Source organism: Poromitra crassiceps (genome assembly GCF_964638095.1).
Source record: "Poromitra crassiceps genome assembly, chromosome: 5".
NCBI lineage: Eukaryota > Metazoa > Chordata > Actinopteri > Beryciformes > Melamphaidae > Poromitra > Poromitra crassiceps.
In genome coordinates, this window is record NC_139642.1 from 17,748,943 (window position 1) to 17,767,380 (window position 18,438).

The window sequence follows — 18,438 nt, forward strand, 5'->3', positions numbered from 1 at the left end:
TTGTTTGAGCACATTGCTCGAGCTGGAAACAAGGCTATCTCGGCGAGTACTCGACCAATTTGAAAAGAATATGTCACGATGAGTCCCTTAGACACATACAGTGATGAGTCCCTTAGACACATACAGTGTGATGAGTCCCTTAGACACATACAGTGTGATGAGTCCCTTAGACACATACAGTGTGATGAGTCCCTTAGACACATACAGTGTGATGAGTCCCTTAGACACATACAGTGATGAGTCCCTTAGACACATACAGTGTGATGAGTCCCTTAGACACATACAGTGTGATGAGTCCCTTAGACACATACAGTGTGATGAGTCCCTTAGACACATACAGTGTGATGAGTCCCTTAGACACATACAGTGATGAGTCCCTTAGACACATACAGTGTGATGAGTCCCTTAGACACATACAGTGTGATGAGTCCCTTAGACACATACAGTGTGGAAAATAGGGTTGAGGTTGAAAAAACCCCGAAATTCTCCTTTAACCATCTCACCCCCCTCTGAGCTGTGCCAAGAAAGAGAACACAGGGTACAGGGGAGAGAGCACCAGGTCTGTCTGCCTGTCTGCCCATTCTGTCCAAGGACGGCACGGTGGCTCAGTGGTTAGTAATGTTGCCTCACAGCAAGAAGGTCCCGGGTTCGAACCCCGGTCCGTCCCAGATCCTTTCTGTGTGGAGTTTGCGTGTTCTCCCCATGTTTGTGTGGGTTTTCTCCTGGTGCTCCCGTTTCCTCCCACCACCAAAATACATGTATGTCAGTGCCCCTGACCAAGGTCAATGGCAAAAAACTGGAGTTGGTCCCCAGGCGCTGCACTGTGGCTGCCCACTGCTCCTAGTTCTAGGAAGGTTCCCAGTAGAGGATGGGTCAAATGCAGAGGATGAATTTCCCCATGGGGATAAATAAAGGAGAACTTAACTTAACTTATCCAGACTCAATGAGGAAAAACCTTTAGTGAATGCAAATAAGCATTAATAAAGAGATACTGCTCTGGAAACGTTGTCTTTGCTACACTGTCCCTGAACACAGTCAGTCACCAGAGGCATGCAATGCATTCTGGTTGTTGGAGGATTCCCCCCATCGAGCGATATGGGGAAAACTACAGGGTCCGTGTTGTCAGTTTTCTCTGGACATAGGCCTCCAATTTCAAAAAAGTATCGCACATTTCTACTACACAGGTGAACTACTTTTAGCAAATCATCATGTTCACAGCGGCAAAATGACTCGGTGCTTTGAGTTTATTTTTTTCTTTTAAGTGACAGGTGGTTTTTCCGTCATGATAGTAGCCTATCTGTGTGTGGTTATACCATTGGGTTATACTGACAACTCAACAAGTGTGTGTGTGTGTGTGTGTGTGTGTGTGTGTGTGTGTGTGAGAGAGAGAGAGCGAGAGAGATGTGGGTGGGGGATTTGAGATGAATCACACATTTGAATGAATGATGAAGATGACATGACATGAATAGGCTAACTCATTTATTTAAAAAAGGGAAATACTTTTTCCAAACAGATTATGAACATCAGAATACAACAAAACTCTTTTGAAAAGGTGTTTAAAAAATGAACGAGAGAGAAAACATACAAACCAATACAAACTGTTTTATACCGGTATATACAATGACAAATACTGTACTGTGTGAATGTAAAATGTTTTGACATGAAGGATACAAAAATAAGGAGAATACAAAAAGTGCAGGATATTTTCCAACATGTGCTGGTATTGATCAGGTAGATGACTATGCCTATCAAACTGATTTCTAAAGAAATGTTAAAGTAACGAGATTCCTCGTTCAGTCTTTCCTCTGTAATACTGTATACACTGTACTGCTTCACTTTGTTAAGGCTACATTTCGTAAAATGCTTATAAAATATTTTTTACTTAGACAAACGAAGCAATTCAGCTACATTTAGAATGCCCCCCTCTCTCTCTCTCTCTATCTGCCCCATCTCTCTCTCTGCCCCCCCCCCTCTCTCTCTCTCTGCCCCCCTCTCTCTCTATCCCCTCCTCTCTCTCTCTCTCTCTGAAGCAGCCAGAGGACATCTAGCATGAAATTGCATAGAGGGAGGATGAGGGGCGAGCGACACTCAGTGAAGAGAAGATTGTCCAAGTCTCGATAGTGCATCCTATGAAAAACATATTTCAGTCCAAATGGACCTTCATAAAATAGAAATAGTGCTTTATCTGTCTGCCAGTGGAATATCAACAAGTAGAGAAAAGAACATCTAATGAGCCGGCTGCCCGTCCAGAGAGGCTTGATAAGCTGGATTTATTTCCAAATGGAGGCGACTGTGACGCGAGCATCGTTCTAGACCCCCATTCATTTTCACGTTAAGACTTAAAGGGGGCGGGGCCAGAAGCCATTATTGAGGATGAAAATACTGTATCTCACGGTTGATTGGACAAAATGTCCACTCAGAACTTTAAGCTGTCACAGATCTGTCGACGGGGATAGAATCGTAAATTATTGAACGCCCGTTAACGACGTCTGTTCACTTCTGTTGAGAGGCCAAGTCGTACATTTAAAAATCCGACTAGCTCCTTTCAGCCACCTAAGCCACAGAGCTGAGGCGCTGACATCAGCTGAGAGACCCTCTGTCAGTACCACATCTTTGTTGTGCACACGGGCTGTTGCTGCCCAAACAAAGTCAACCCGATCTGAGTCGCATTTTATGACATTTTAGGTGCAAGCTAGCTTTGCGGAAACATATATTGGTAATGAGAAACAAGTAGTTTCCAGTTATGTAATTATAGCCTATATTTATCACCACTTTGTGTGATTTACTACATCAATTAGCTTAGCTAGCCAACTCGCTAACATTAGTGATGAATATAAAATGGCCATGGCATCATAAAAGCTATAGCTGGTTAGTGAGTCTACATCAGGGGTGGCCACACTTTTTTGGTTGTGGGCCGCATACAGAAAAATATAAGGAGTCGCGGGCCAAACAATATTAAGTGCGGCAGTTTTCGCGGGAAAATAAATTGTACCAGAAAACCCTTGTACCATCAAAAATTAAATTTCTACCTAAATAAATGTATGACATAAAAAACAAAAAACAAAAGAAGAAAGAAAAAGAAAGGAAAAACAAAAACAAACAAACTGATTCCCCCCATTTCGTTTTTTCAATTTAAAACCATTGAAAATGGATTATACTTGAGTACCCTGACCTGGTCTTTTTATTCTTAAACATTTTTAATACTGAATGAATGTTTAATACTAATGTACTTTCTGTCTCTTTCATGGTGTTGGTAATGAGGCTGGTTTGGTCTCTACACTACAGGTACGCGGTGATGTTAATGACTTTCTGTCTCTTTCACTGTGTTGGTAATGAAGCCGGTTTGGTCTCTACACTACAGGGGCCAGTTGCACCAACTGGTCTTACACTGGTCTTAAGCTAAGTTGGTCGTAACTTTACGACCTAACAGCTACGCCGGTTGCACCAAGACGACTTAAGCCTTATTTTCACTAAGACCAGGCGTAACTCCTACGCCTCGTCAGGAGGAGGCGTAGAGCCTGCCTGTAACAGAGATCTCCGCGGAGACCTTTTTGACCGTCATCGTCGTAACACCGCCAGTTCGCCGTCTTTGAAAGCACGACGTTAGATTATAACTAACTAGTTAACCTAACCCGCCTTCCAAAATGTTGCCGTTCGTTTTTTAGAAGTTAATACATAGAATTGGGAACGTTACATTCAATTTAATTCAGACTGTCTTTCTGGCTCAATCGCCGCCATCTTTCCCCCGGAGCGAGGGAGGGTGGGAGGAGGAAGGGTGTTTTACAGTAGTGGCTGAGAGAGCGTAGTGGCACAGTGCTCCAAGCAGGTCGCGAGGCACATTTTTTGCAACATGATCCAATCAGGGTGCATTCCCTGGCAATTCACATGGACGCGCATTGCTACGACCAGCATAGTTAAGACCAGACATAAGCCGTGTTGGTGCAACAGGCGTAAGTCCATGGTCTTAACTAAGACCGACGTAGGAGTTACGACCAGGCATAGTTAAGACCAGTTGGTGCAACCGGCCCCAGGTATGCAGTGATGTTAATGACTTTCTGTCTCTTTCATGGTGTTGGTAATGAGACCGGTTTGGTCTCTACACTACAGGTATGCAGTGATGTTAATGACTTTCTGTCTCTTTCACTGTGTTGGTAATGAAGCCGGTTTGGTCTCTACATTACAGGTATGCGGTGATGTTAATGACTTTCTGTCTCTTTCACTGTGTTGGTAATGAAGCCGGTTTGGTCTCTACACTACAGGTATGCAGTGATGTTAATGACTTTCTGTCTCTTTCACTGTGTTGGTAATGAGACCGGTTTGGTCTCTACACTACAGGTATGCGGTGATGTTAATGACTTTCTGTCTCTTTCATGGTGTTGGTAATGAAGCCGGTTTGGTCTCTACACTACAGGTATGCAGTGATGTTAATGACTTTCTGTCTCTTTCATGGTGTTGGTAATGAGACCGCTTTGGTCTCTACACTACAGGTATGCAGTGATGTTAATGACTTTCTGTCTCTTTCACTGTGTTGGTAATGAAGCCGGTTTGGTCTCTACACTACAGGTATGCAGTGATGTTAATGACTTTCTGTCTCTTTCACGGTGTTGGTAATGAAGCCGGTTTGGTCTCTACACTACAGGTATGCAGTGATGTTAATGACTTTCTGTCTCTTTCATGGTGTTGGTAATGAAGCCGGTTTGGTCTCTACACTACAGGTATGCAGTGATGTTAATGACTTTCTGTCTCTTTCATGGTGTTGGTAATGAAGCCGGTTTGGTCTCTACACTACAGGTATGCAGTGATGTTAATGACTTTCTGTCTCTTTCACGGTGTTGGTAATGAAGCCGGTTTGGTCTCTACACTACAGGTATGCGGTGATGTTAATGACTTTCTGTCTCTTTCATGGTGTTGGTAATGAGACCGGTTTGGTCTCTACACTACAGGTATGCAGTGATGTTAATGACTTTCTGTCTCTTTCACTGTGTTGGTAATGAAGCCGGTTTGGTCTCTACACTACAGGTATGCAGTGATGTTAATGACTTTCTGTCTCTTTCTCTGTGTTGGTAATGAAGCCGGTTTGGTCTCTACACTACAGGTATGCAGTGATGTTAATGACTTTCTGTCTCTTTCACTGTGTTGGTAATGAAGCCGGTTTGGTCTCTACACTACAGGTATGCAGTGATGTTAATGACTTTCTGTCTCTTTCATGGTGTTGGTAATGAGACCGGTTTGGTCTCTACACTACAGGTATGCGGTGATGTTAATGACTTTCTGTCTCTTTCACGGTGTTGGTAATGAAGCCGGTTTGGTCTCTACACTACAGGTATGCAGTGATGTTAATGACTTTCTGTCTCTTTCTCTGTGTTGGTAATGAAGCCGGTTTGGTCTCTACACTACAGGTATGCAGTGATGTTAATGACTTTCTGTCTCTTTCATGGTGTTGGTAATGAGACCGGTTTGGTCTCTACACTACAGGTATGCGGTGATGTTAATGACTTTCTGTCTCTTTCACGGTGTTGGTAATGAAGCCGGTTTGGTCTCTACACTACAGGTATGCAGTGATGTTAATGACTTTCTGTCTCTTTCACGGTGTTGGTAATGAAGCCGGTTTGGTCTCTACACTACAGGTATGCAGTGATGTTAATGACTTTCTGTCTCTTTCACGGTGTTGGTAATGAAGCCGGTTTGGTCTCTACACTACAGGTACGCGGCGATATTAATGACTTTCTGCGGCTCTTTCACGGTGTTGGTAATGAGACCGGTTTGGGAGCTGGTGCTGTTCTGACTCTGCAGCCTCCTCACGGCCAGCTCATCCCCCTCGCCGCCGCCCCCCGCCTCCACCCCGCCGCTGGCCCGGTGCACAGGCAGCTCCACCCTCAGCCTCTTCCAGAAGCGGGAGGTGAGCTCTCGCGACTTGTCCCCCTGCCAGCGCACCAGGGCCAGGGCCACGCGGGCGCTCCTCAGCTCCCTCACCCAGCCCTGCCGGCGCACCGGCCGGTACTGCACCAGGATCACCCGCAGGTGCCCGCCCCGCGCCATGCCGTCGATGCCCGCCTTGAGCTCCAGCAGAGCCTGGGAGCCCCGCGAGGCGTAGCCCGGGCTCACCACCACCAGCAGCCTCCGGCTACGAGCCACGAACGTCAGAGTCTCGTCTGTGATGGCTGCAGGAGGAGAGAGGGAGGGGTTAACGCAGGCGGGGGGAGGGGGGGGGGTGGAGGGATGGATGAGTGGGTGGATGGTGGTGATGGTGTGTATGTGTGTGTGTGTGTGTGCGTGTGCGTGTGTGCGTGTGTGTGTGTGTGTGTGTGTGTGTGTGCGTGCGTGGGCGCGACCAAAATAGTGATACATTCCGTCATTGTGTTACTTATGGATGGAATTATAGTGAAAACCCGGAGGTTTTTGTTGTGTGGGGGTTTTGGTTAGATGCCTGAAATAAGCTACAGATACAGATACAAATGAACACTTTATGACTTTACCACTTTATGATTTTTTTAAGCGTTTTCTGGCCACAAGACTTCAAAAATCATAAAGGATTTGTGAAGATTATCTTATTTTTCAGGCATCTAACCAAAATCCCCATACAAAAATCCCATTGACTTCCAGAAGAGGGAGCCCAGCGCCAAGCTAACTTCCGGGTTTTAGGAGTCATTCCTGCGGCACTCTGTTACCTGGCAGCAACAGTACCTGGCAGCAACAGTACCTAGGCAGCAACAGTACCTGGCAGCAACAGTACCTGGCAGCAACAGTACCTAGGCAGCAACAGTACCTGGCAGCAACAGTACCTGGCAGCAACAGTACTAGGCAGCAACAGTACCTGGCAGCAACAGTACCTGGCAGCAACAGTACTAGGCAGCAACAGTACCTGGCAGCAACAGTACCTGGCAGCAACAGTACTAGGCAGCAACAGTACTAGGCAGCAACAGTACCTGGCAGCAACAGTACTAGGCAGCAACAGTACCTAGGCAGCAACAGTACCTAGGCAGCAACAGTACCTGGCAGCAACAGTACCTGGCAGCAACAGTACCTAGGCAGCAACAGTAGCTGGCAGCAACAGTACTAGGCAGCAACAGTACCTAGGCAGCAAGAGTACCTGGCAGCAACAGTACTAGTAGGAGCAAGAGCAGTACAACTAGAAGTAGTAGTACAGTAGTAGAAGTAATAGTAGTAGTAGAGGTAGCAGCAGCAGTAGTAGTCAGGGGGCGCCAGATTCATATCAGAAGTGCAGGGGCCAAAAAGTGTGAATGTGTGTGTGTGTGTGTGTGTGTGTGTGTGTGTGTGTGTGTGTGTGTGTGTGTGTGTGTGTGTGTGTGTGTGTGTGTGTGTGTGTGTCTGTTTTTCTTTACAAATCGCAATCGAACTGCCGTTCAAATAGAATTCAGTTACTTCCTATAATAAGTGCGCTTACAGTATTGATATAATAACTCAGTCCTACAGTCACAGTCAGGAGTGCTGTGATAAACACAGAGGTGTATAGTTAAGTCAGGGGTGCTGTGGTAAACACAGAGGTGTATAGTTAAGTCAGGGGTGCTGTGATAAACACAGAGGTGTATAGTTAAGTCAGGGGTGCTGTGATAAACACAGAGGTGTATAGTTAAGTCAGGGGTGCTGTGGTAAACACAGAGGTGTATAGTTAAGTCAGGGGTGCTGTGATAAACACAGAGGTGTATAGTTAAGTCAGGGGTGCTGTGATAAACACAGAGGTGTATAGTTAAGTCAGGGGTGCTGTGATAAACACAGAGGTGTATAGTTAAGTCAGGGGTGCTGTGATAAACACAGAGGTGTATAGTTAAGTCAGGGGTGCTGTGGTAAACACAGAGGTGTATAGTTAAGTCAGGGGTGCTGTGGTAAACACAGAGGTGTATAGTTAAGTCAGGGGTGCTGTGGTAAACACAGAGGTGTATAGTTAAGTCAGGGGTGCTGTGATAAACACAGAGGTGTATAGTTAAGTCAGGGGTGCTGTGATAAACACAGAGGTGTATAGTTAAGTCAGGGGTGCTGTGGTAAACACAGAGGTGTATAGTTAAGTCAGGGGTGCTGTGATAAACACAGAGGTGTATAGTTAAGTCAGGGGTGCTGTGGTAAACACAGAGGTGTATAGTTAAGTCAGGGGTGCTGTGGTAAACACAGAGGTGGGTAAACTATCCAAGGGGGTAAAGTGTGTTTACTTGCATTTCCCCTCCAGCACGCCCCTGCCTGTGGTCCTATAGTAACTGCTTTAGGCCTGCATCTACTCCAGCACGCCCCTGCCTGTGGTCCTATAGTAACGCCCCTGCCTGTGGTCCTATAGTACCGCCCCTGCCTGTGGTCCTATAGTAACTGCTTTAGGCCTGCATTACCCTCCAGCACGCCCCTGCCTGTGGTCCTATAGTAACGCCCCTGCCTGTGGTCCTATAGTACCGCCCCTGCCTGTGGTCCTATAGTAACTGCTTTAGGCCTGCATTACCCTCCAGCACGCCCCTGCCTGTGGTCCTATAGTAACTGCTTTAGGCCTGCATTACCCTCCAGCACGCCCCTGCCTGTGGTCCTATAGTAACTGCTTTAGGCCTGCATTACCCTCCAGCACGCCCCTGCCTGTGGTCCTATAGTAACTGCTTTAGGCCTGCATTACCCTCCAGCACGCCCCTGCCTGTGGTCCTATAGTAACTGCTTTAGGCCTGCATTACCCTCCAGCACGCCCCTGCCTGTGGTCCTATAGTAACTGCTTTAGGCCCCTGCCTGTGGTCCTATAGTAACTGCTTTAGGCCTGCATTACCCTCCAGCACGCCCCTGCCTGTGGTCCTATAGTAACTGCTTTAGGCCTGCATCTACTCCAGCACGCCCCTGCCTGTGGTCCTATAGTAACTGCTTTAGGCCTGCATCTACTCGAGTTTACTGCAGTGCAGATTGCATTGCGGGTGCTAAAACCTTGTTTCCTGATCGACTATCTACGATCGACGGCAGTGTTTTTGCGGTGTGGTCTAACAGCATGGGTGGGTGTACCAAGGCTGAGGGGCAAAATAAAGGGAGGGATTTATGTAATTTGGTAGTGGAGGTGATTTATGGTTGCTATGCTTCTTCTTGCCAGAAAGACGACGGTTGAAAATGAGCCCGCTGGCTAAAACTGGCACATTTACAGAAATATTGATTCATGTGTGCGGTCCTAAATAAATAAACATCAACATAAAGAAGATGTGGTGTCCATTAACACCTGCTGAATGCAGAGAATGTAATGTTTAATGTTGGATCATTTTGAGCAGAGGAGCAGAGCTCTGCTGGAACTGAACTGCCTCAAAGTGACCTCTGGAGCCGAGTGCACCAGCTGGGCGTAAAAAAGTAGGTCTTAACTGTTACGCCGGTCTAAGCTACGCCCGACGTTGTGATTTGAATTTACACCGAGTGCAACCAAGCCTGATTTACCATGGTCGTAGCTGCGCCCGGTCTTTAGGCTGCGGACGTGCGCGTCCACGTGAATACGTGCTGTTGCCAAGCAACACACTTCTCTCAGACGAGCTCAAGACAGCTGACGGACAGCTCCAACTCAGCTCAAACTTATAGAGTTGTATTCAAAGCATAGAAACGTTCTCACAGCTACATTTAACATCGCCAACACAAACAAACAGAAACAAGATGCATGGAATTTGATCACAAGTGCAATCCGTAGTACTGAATGCGATGACGGACTGCGCACTGCGGGCAGTTGACGAAGTCAGGAAGAAATGGAAAGATCTTCCGACGCATCAGCTTTTAAAAACCCGCCGACGAGCGGAGGTCCTGCACCCAAAACGTCCATTTACAGCACATATCGATCGATATTTTTGGAGAAGATTCCCCCGCATCACAGGACTGAACGGCACTGACAGCGCAGATCAAGATGAGACAGCTGTCAATCAGTACACCTTGGGTGTAACTTTTACGCCTGCTCCATACCAGACGTAAAAGTTACACCCAGGCGCAACGCATAACCTTCGTTATTTCGAATCCCACATAGGTTACGCCAAACCCCACGTAGGTTACGCTAAAACCACCACCGCAAAGCGTGTACCTGTAGTTGGCCAGCCGGCAGGAAAGTATCGCGGGACTTCACGAGACTTGGTGACCGAGATCACGTTTGAGGTAATTTGATCCCTGTGAGAGTCCAGGAAATTGCCTGGGGCAAAATATCACTCTGGTGGATGTTGAGGGATCACATTATTACGATATGTGGCGAAAACGGGAATAAAAATAGCTATTTAGATGCAGGAAAGACAGGCTCACACTTGGCCCCAAATCAGCTCCATTTTACAACTGACTTGGACGCTATTGATCTCAAAACAACGCTATGACGGCCAGAAATGCCGCGGACATCGCTGGGTGAGTGGCCAAATCACAATTATTGCCAGGAGATGGGTCCAGGTTAAAAAAAAACGAAATTCTCCTTTAACAAAGTAACTGGTATAATATTACTGAAATCCTATAAGTAATAAGTTATATTACTGAGTTACTGCTAAAAGTAATATATATGTAATATGTTACTTTTGTAATGAGTTACCCCAACACTGTTTTTTTTATGCTTAACTAACTCATTTGAACAGGAGGGGCATGTGCACAAAGCAGCTGCGATCTTTGGTGACGGTGACGAGTCTGCATACAGCAGCAAGTGCAGTCAGAACAACCTGGGGCTGAACAAACTCAACACTTTAGAGATGATAGTGGACTTCAGGAGGAGCCCCCCAGAACTGCCCCCCCCCCCTTCACCATATCCAACAGCGCTGTGTCTACGTTGGAATCCTACAAGCTCCTAGGATCCATAATCTCCCAGGGCCTCAAGTGGGAGGCCAACGTAGGCACCGTCACCAAGAAGGCACAGCAGAGGTTCTACTTCCTACACCAGCTCAAGAAGAACAAACTGTCTCAGGAGCTGCTCCCCAATTGTATTTGGCCAATTTCTCCCTCTGCTGCCCCGGTTGCTGCTCCACCCTCTGCCGATCTGGAGAGAGCCGTAGACTAGCACCATGCTTCCTCCGACACATGCACAGTTGCCAGCCGCTTCTTTTCACCCGACAGCGGGGAGCCTCACCGGCAGGAGGTAGCACGTGGAAGGATCACGCTATTCCCACCAGTTCCCTTCCGCACCGAACAGGCACCCCGACCGACCAGAGGAGGCGCTAGTGCAGCGACCAGGACAAATACCCTCAATCCGGCTTCCCTCCTGCAGACACCAGCCAATCGTGCCTGTATGGACCCCTGACCAAGCCGGAGGTAATACGAGGATGCAAACCTGCGCCCCTCGCGTTGGTAGGCAGGGAATTTACCGCTACACTCCCCTTACTTCATTTTTTTTGGTCAACATTTTTCCAAACTGTACAATGTATTGTGGTGATTTAAGCCATTGATCTTGTATCACTGTGAGTGTTGTTGTTACTGTATGCCTGATTGAATAATTTAATAAAGTATATTTAAAAAGTAAAAGTGAGGGGGGAAATGGCCCCTTGCCCCCCTACCTCTGGCACCGATGGTTACAGTAGCAGTAGTAGGAGTAGCAGTACGAGTAGTAACAGTAGGAGTAGGAGTAGCATTTAGTAGTAACAGTAGGAGTAGGAGTAGTATTTAGTAGTAACAGTAGGAGTAGCACTGGTAGTAACAGTAGGAGTAGCATTAGTAGTAACAGTAGGAGTAGCATTAGTAGTAACATTAGGAGTATGAGTAGCATTTAGTAGTAACAGTAGGAGTAGCATGTAGTAGTAACAGTAGGAGTAGCATTTAGTAGTAACAGTAGGAGTAGCACTGGTAGTAACAGTAGGAGTAGCATTAGTAGTAACAGTAGGAGTAGCACTGGTAGTAACATTAGGAGTAGCATTAGTAGTAACAGTAGGAGTAGCATTAGTGGTAACAGTAGGAGTAGCATTTAGTAGTAACAGTAGGAGTAGCATTAGTTAGCATTAGTAGTAACAGTAGGAGTAGCATTCGTAGTAACAGTAGGAGTAGCATTAGTAGTAACAGTAGGAGTAGCATTTAGTAGTAACAGTAGGAGTAGCATTTAGTAGTAGGAGTAGGAGTAGCATTTGTAGTAACAGTAGGAGTAGCATTCGTAGTAACAGTAGGAGTAGCATTCGTATTAAAAGTAGGAGTAGCATTAGTAGTAACAGTAGGAGTAGCATTCGTATTAAAAGTAGGAGTAGCATTAGTAGTAACAGTAGGAGTAGCATTAGTAGTAACAGTAGGAGTAGCATTCGTATTAAAAGTAGGAGTAGCATTAGTAGTAACAGTAGGAGTAGCATTAGTAGTAACAGTAGGAGTAGCAGTAGTAGTAACAGTAGGAGTAGCATTCGTAGTAACAGTAGGAGTAGCATTCGTATTAAAAGTAGGAGTAGCATTAGTAGTAACAGTAGGAGTAGCAGTAGTAGTAACAGTAGGAGTAGCAGTAGTAGTAACAGTAGGAGTAGCAGTAGTAGTAACAGTAGGAGTAGCAGCCTGCTGTGTACTCACTCCCTCCTGGCAGGCTGTCTCTGTCGAAGATGCACACAGAGTAGCCCAGCTCGTTCTCCAGGACTCTTCTCAGAGTGCTCAGCACAAACTGCTCCTCCTCGCTGTTCCTGGCGTACGATATGTACACGTCAAACTCCTTATCATCTGCACACAGACAGAGAGACACAGAGAGACAGACAGACACAGACAGAGACAGACACAGACACAGAGAGAGACAGACACAGACAGAGAGACACAGAGAGAGACAGACACAGAGAGAGAGAGAGAGAGAGTCAGAGGCTGCCTGTCCATCACATGGAGCCTTTTAATCAGAATAGCAGCCCAATCAGAATAAAAATGCCCTATATGAATGCGTATAACAGGCATAGAGGCGCAGCAGGGAGAATACAAATGCGCTTGTGCACGCCCCCAATTTGCATTGCACGCAGCGTTAAACGAGCGCAAACGCACATTAACAACTGAAACAGAATATATCCCTATAATATATATATAATGTAATATAATACATATATAATATAATAATAATATAATATAATACATAGAACAAGTCTTAGATCTTTTATTTCAACTCATGAAAAATGAGAGCAGAAACAAAAGGGTTGCGTTCCTATTTTTGTTCAATATAGTTTTCATTTAAAAAAAGTGACATCTGCACCGTTCCAACAACTTGATGCCAACTCTTACAAAATGATCGCCGGCGTAAAATTAAAGCACATTATGGGTTATTAAAGTTATGACTTGAACACTTTTTTTAATTGCTATTTTGAAATATTAACTGATACATTTCAGCGAGTGCATTACTTTCCAAGAGAGATATACGACATGCTGGGACGTACGCCTTCAGTTCCAGATCACTTTGCGAGGGAAATGGATATACGGAAAGCGAACGCAACAAAGATAGTTGAGTTGGCAGTTTTTCTCTCCAGCATCAGTCGAGTGAGAAATCACTTTTGGGTGTGATGGAGTACGTCTGGCACGGTCGCTGTCCCGGGACGGTCCTGCTTAATAAGCTAATGCAGCCAGGCGTCATATCATCGAGCAACCAAATTTACTCAGGATCAGAATCAGGAGAGAAAAACCGAAGCGCTGTGGAGTTTTGTTATTTACGTTAAAAACTTTACAGACTTGTTGTCTCACTGTTGTCCATGCCGTTTTTTTTTAAATTATACAAAGTTTTTTTTTTTTTTTTTTTATAATTAAATGAAACGATGAAATGATCATCACGTGGCTCTCTAGCGCCACCTGCAGCCTCATGTTGATTGGAGATATTGCCGTTTGATTACCATGAATTGCTTCCTTATGACTGACACTAATAACTGCTCTGCTCTATCAAACTGGAATCAGAATCAGAATCACTTTTATTGCCACAGTATGGAAGTTACATATGAGGAATTTGTCTTAGTGTCTGTATGCAGCGTAGCGGTTACATCAATATACAGAGATAAGAAGTAGGAAGATAATGTAACTAAAGACAATCGCAAAGTTGCAAGTGCAATCAAATCAAATCAAATCGAGTCAATATATACAATATGTACATGAGTGGTGAAGTGTTCTGTGGATGATAAATATGAATTTACGTTGGATTTACGTGAGATTTACAGACTGAGTTAAATAGACGTTAAATAGGCAGTGGATTTACATGAATTTACAGTCAGAGTTGAATAAGAGTTTACATTGAATGTACATGAATTTACAGTCCCAGTTAGACAGGCATTAAATTAGATACAGTATGAGTGCTAGATCCTGCTAGTAATCTCAATTGTTACTAAATGTAACTCATCTTTTTTACATCTTTTGTTTTCTGTAACTGCAAAGGATTAGTTACTTTTTTTGTAATCTGATGACATAATCCGGGTTACTGCCCAAACCTGCTCGTACCTGTGTGTCTCTCAAACCTGCTCGTACCTGTGTGTCTCTCAAACCTGCTCGTACCTGTGTGTCTCTCAAACCTGCTCGTACCTGTGTGTCTCTCAAACCTGCTCGTACCTGTGTGTCTCTCAAACCTGCTCGTACCTGTGTGTCTCTCAAACCTGCTCGTACCTGTGTGTCTCTCAAACCTGCTCGTACCTGTGTGTCTCTCAAACCTGCTCGTACCTGTGTGTCTCTCAAACCTGCTCGTACCTGTGTGTCTCTCAAACCTGCTCGTACCTGTGTGTCTCTCAAACCTGCTCGTACCTGTGTGTCTCTCAAACCTGCTCGTACCTGTGTGTCTCTCAAACCTGCTCGTACCTGTGTGTCTCTCAAACCTGCTCGTACCTGTGTGTCTCTCAAACCTGCTCGTACCTGTGTGTCTCTCAAACCTGCTCGTACCTGTGTGTCTCTCAAACCTGCTCGTACCTGTGTGTCTCTCAAACCTGCTCGTACCTGTGTGTCTCTCAAACCTGCTCGTACCTGTGTGTCTCTCAAACCTGCTCGTACCTGTGTGTCTCTCAAACCTGCTCGTACCTGTGTGTCTCTCAAACCTGCTCGTACCTGTGTGTCTCTCAAACCTGCTCGTACCTGTGTGTCTCTCAAACCTGCTCGTACCTGTGTGTCTCTCAAACCTGCTCGTACCTGTGTGTCTCTCAAACCTGCTCGTACCTGTGTGTCTCTCAAACCTGCTCGTACCTGTGTGTCTCTCAAACCTGCTCGTACCTGTGTGTCTCTCAAACCTGCTCGTACCTGTGTGTCTCTCAAACCTGCTCGTACCTGTGTGTCTCTCAAACCTGCTCGTACCTGTGTGTCTCTCAAACCTGCTCGTACCTGTGTGTCTCTCAAACCTGCTCGTACCTGTGTGTCTCTCAAACCTGCTCGTACCTGTGTGTCTCTCAAACCTGCTCGTACCTGTGTGTCTCTCAAACCTGCTCGTACCTGTGTGTCTCTCAAACCTGCTCGTACCTGTGTGTCTCTCAAACCTGCTCGTACCTGTGTGTCTCTCAAACCTGCTCGTACCTGTGTGTCTCTCAAACCTGCTCGTACCTGTGTGTCTCTCAAACCTGCTCGTACCTGTGTGTCTCTCAAACCTGCTCGTACCTGTGTGTCTCTCAAACCTGCTCGTACCTGTGTGTCTCTCAAACCTGCTCGTACCTGTGTGTCTCTCAAACCTGCTCGTACCTGTGTGTCTCTCAAACCTGCTCGTACCTGTGTGTCTCTCAAACCTGCTCGTACCTGTGTGTCTCTCAAACCTGCTCGTACCTGTGTGTCTCTCAAACCTGCTCGTACCTGTGTGTCTCTCAAACCTGCTCGTACCTGTGTGTCTCTCAAACCTGCTCGTACCTGTGTGTCTCTCAAACCTGCTCGTACCTGTGTGTCTCTCAAACCTGCTCGTACCTGTGTGTCTCTCAAACCTGCTCGTACCTGTGTGTCTCTCAAACCTGCTCGTACCTGTGTGTCTCTCAAACCTGCTCGTACCTGTGTGTCTCTCAAACCTGCTCGTACCTGTGTGTCTCTCAAACCTGCTCGTACCTGTGTGTCTCTCAAACCTGCTCGTACCTGTGTGTCTCTCAAACCTGCTCGTACCTGTGTGTCTCTCAAACCTGCTCGTACCTGTGTGTCTCTCAAACCTGCTCGTACCTGTGTGTCTCTCAAACCTGCTCGTACCTGTGTGTCTCTCAAACCTGCTCGTACCTGTGTGTCTCTCGTCGGTGCCGAACCAGGACCTGTAGAGCAGCAGCAGCTCCAGCCAGAAGACGTGATAGACCACGAAGAGGACCAGCATGAGGAGCAGAGTGACCCCCAGACCGCAGCCCAGCTCCACTGAGGGCAGGGCCACTGAGGACACACACACACACACACGCACACGCACGCGCGCACACACACACACACACACACACACACACACACGCGCGCGCACACACACACACACACACACACACACACACACACACACACACACACACACACACAAGCTTATTATCATTAACGAAAACTTACGAAAAAATGAAAACTAGATGTGAAGAAAAATGTGTAAAATAAAAACTTTACAAAATAAGAGAGATGACTAAGTGAAACTGTATTGTGTGTTTACATAACTAAATAAAATCAGTATATAAAAGGGAGCTCGGGCTCTGTCTGTTTCTCTGTTTCTCTGTCTGAAATCTCTATGACTCCAAAACCATAACGATCTACATGTAGATGGATGAAGTATGTATTTTTGATTTTTGACTGTCCCGTTAAGGTTTGGTGTGCTCACCCTCCTGCTTCAGATGGGCTCTGTGTGTGGAGAAGCCCATCCGGTTCCTCACAGAGCAGTTGTACTCTCTGCTCAGATCTTTGGCCTGGAGCTCCTGGATCAGCAGCAGGCTCTCCACCGTGCGGTCGCCGTGGTCGTACTTCACCTCCCTCCTGGCACATTACCATCATGTCACACAGGCTTCCAAATAAAAGACTCAGATGCAGTAAACTCTCCTCATGGTCTCCACATTTTCTTAGAACCAGCTAGGAGATTAATCGTGACCATAAAACATTTGATTTGGAGCCCAGACAAAAACCAGAAAACTAAAAAAAAGCTGATAAAAGCTGATAATATACAATAAGTTAAGTTATCCTTTATCTATCCCCATGGGGAAATTCATCCTCTGCATTTGACCCATCCTCTCTACTAGGAACCTTCCTAGAACTAGGAGCAGTGGGCAGCCGCAGTGCAGCGCCCGGGGACCAACTCCAGTTCTCTCTGCCAGTGCCTTGGTCAGGGACACTTACAGGAGTCTTAACCCTAACATACATGTCTCTTTGATGGTGGGAGGAAACCCACACGAACACGGGGAGGACATGCAAACTCCACACAGAAAGGACCTGGGATGGACCGGGATTCGAACCCGGGACCTTCTTGCTGTGAGGCAACAGTGCTAACCACTGAGCCACCGTGCCGCTTCTTTTCTCTATTCTTTAAACATCTTACACTCTCAAAGTAAATCACAAACGGTCCATTGTGCTGCAACTCTACAGGTGCAGCATCCAGAACCTTACTTCCAGGAACTATTGTGAGGTTAAAAAAGAAAAAGAAAAAATCCATTGGAGTGAATGGAGATGAGGCAACTCTTATATCTCAATGGCTCTGGTTTCTACCTTTTACTTTGGATGAAGCGAGAGTTGTTCAGCTCTTCCACTTTCCTCCCGTCCACGGTCCACCAGATGTCCCAGTCTCCGTCCAGGTAGGGGAACAGTCCTCTGCACTCCAGACGCACCTTTGTACTATCTGAGTATAATCATCATCATAATAATGATTAAAAATCACAATAGTCACACTCCAGCCACATCACTGTATTGAATAAAAAAGAACAACGATAAATGGCACTCAAGATCTGACTCATAATCTGACAGAGATGAAGTCATTTTTTGTAAGGCCAAGTCAAGTCTCAAGTCTTTGAGGGGCAAGTCCAAGTCAAGTCTCCAAGTCTCTTATGGATGAGCGTTCTATCATCTGCTGCATGTCATCCGGTCTGCTTAGAACACTGCAAAGCTAAAACCAAGGAATTCCCAGCATGTACTGTATTATCCTCACTCCTTTATCTATTAGAATACAGCATCAGCATTGATTAGAGATGACATTGGTAGACATTTCCTTCATGTTAATGCACCAAAAAATAACAAATAAAATAAAGGAAAATAAAGATTGTTCACAAGTCCCAAACCTTCAAGTCCAAGTCAAGTCTTTGAGGATGAGTCTCAAGTCAAGTCTCAAGTCACTGTGTGTGTCCAAGTCTCAAGTCCAAGTCCCCATCTCTGTAATCTGATTAGCCTATAAGAATGACCAGCGATAAGGTGATTTGCTTTGACATCTTTCATTAAAGCAATAATCTCAAAGATGTTCATCTAAATAAATGTCTGTTAAGTCACGATCTATCTGATAGTGACTTAACACAATGGTGATTGAGCCTATATGCGCCATTGATGGAAGCCAATTTTCAGTATTGCAGCATTTATGACCTTGGTGTCTGTGGTGACACAGGGTGGGCGGAGCTAACACAATAGACTCACTCTGTAGGTTACTGTAGGTTCACAGGGTGGGTGGAG

The 18,438-nt window shown here is 45.8% G+C and overlaps 1 protein-coding gene across 1 annotated transcript in view; it reads right to left on the reverse strand.

Annotated features, from left to right (window-relative positions):
• The window catches only part of LOC310777149 (interleukin-1 receptor accessory protein-like), a 71,120-nt gene that overhangs the window by 4,323 nt on the left and 48,359 nt on the right, over positions 1 to 18,438 (reverse strand). Inside the window, exons 8-11 of the mRNA XM_083637419.1 lie at positions 17,491 to 17,620; positions 16,616 to 16,767; positions 16,051 to 16,194; positions 12,445 to 12,588 (exon numbers count right to left, since the gene is read on the reverse strand). Of these exons, the coding sequence (XP_083493545.1) occupies positions 12,445 to 12,588; positions 16,051 to 16,194; positions 16,616 to 16,767; positions 17,491 to 17,620 (570 nt within the window). The remainder of the gene's footprint in view (positions 1 to 12,444; positions 12,589 to 16,050; positions 16,195 to 16,615; positions 16,768 to 17,490; positions 17,621 to 18,438) is intronic.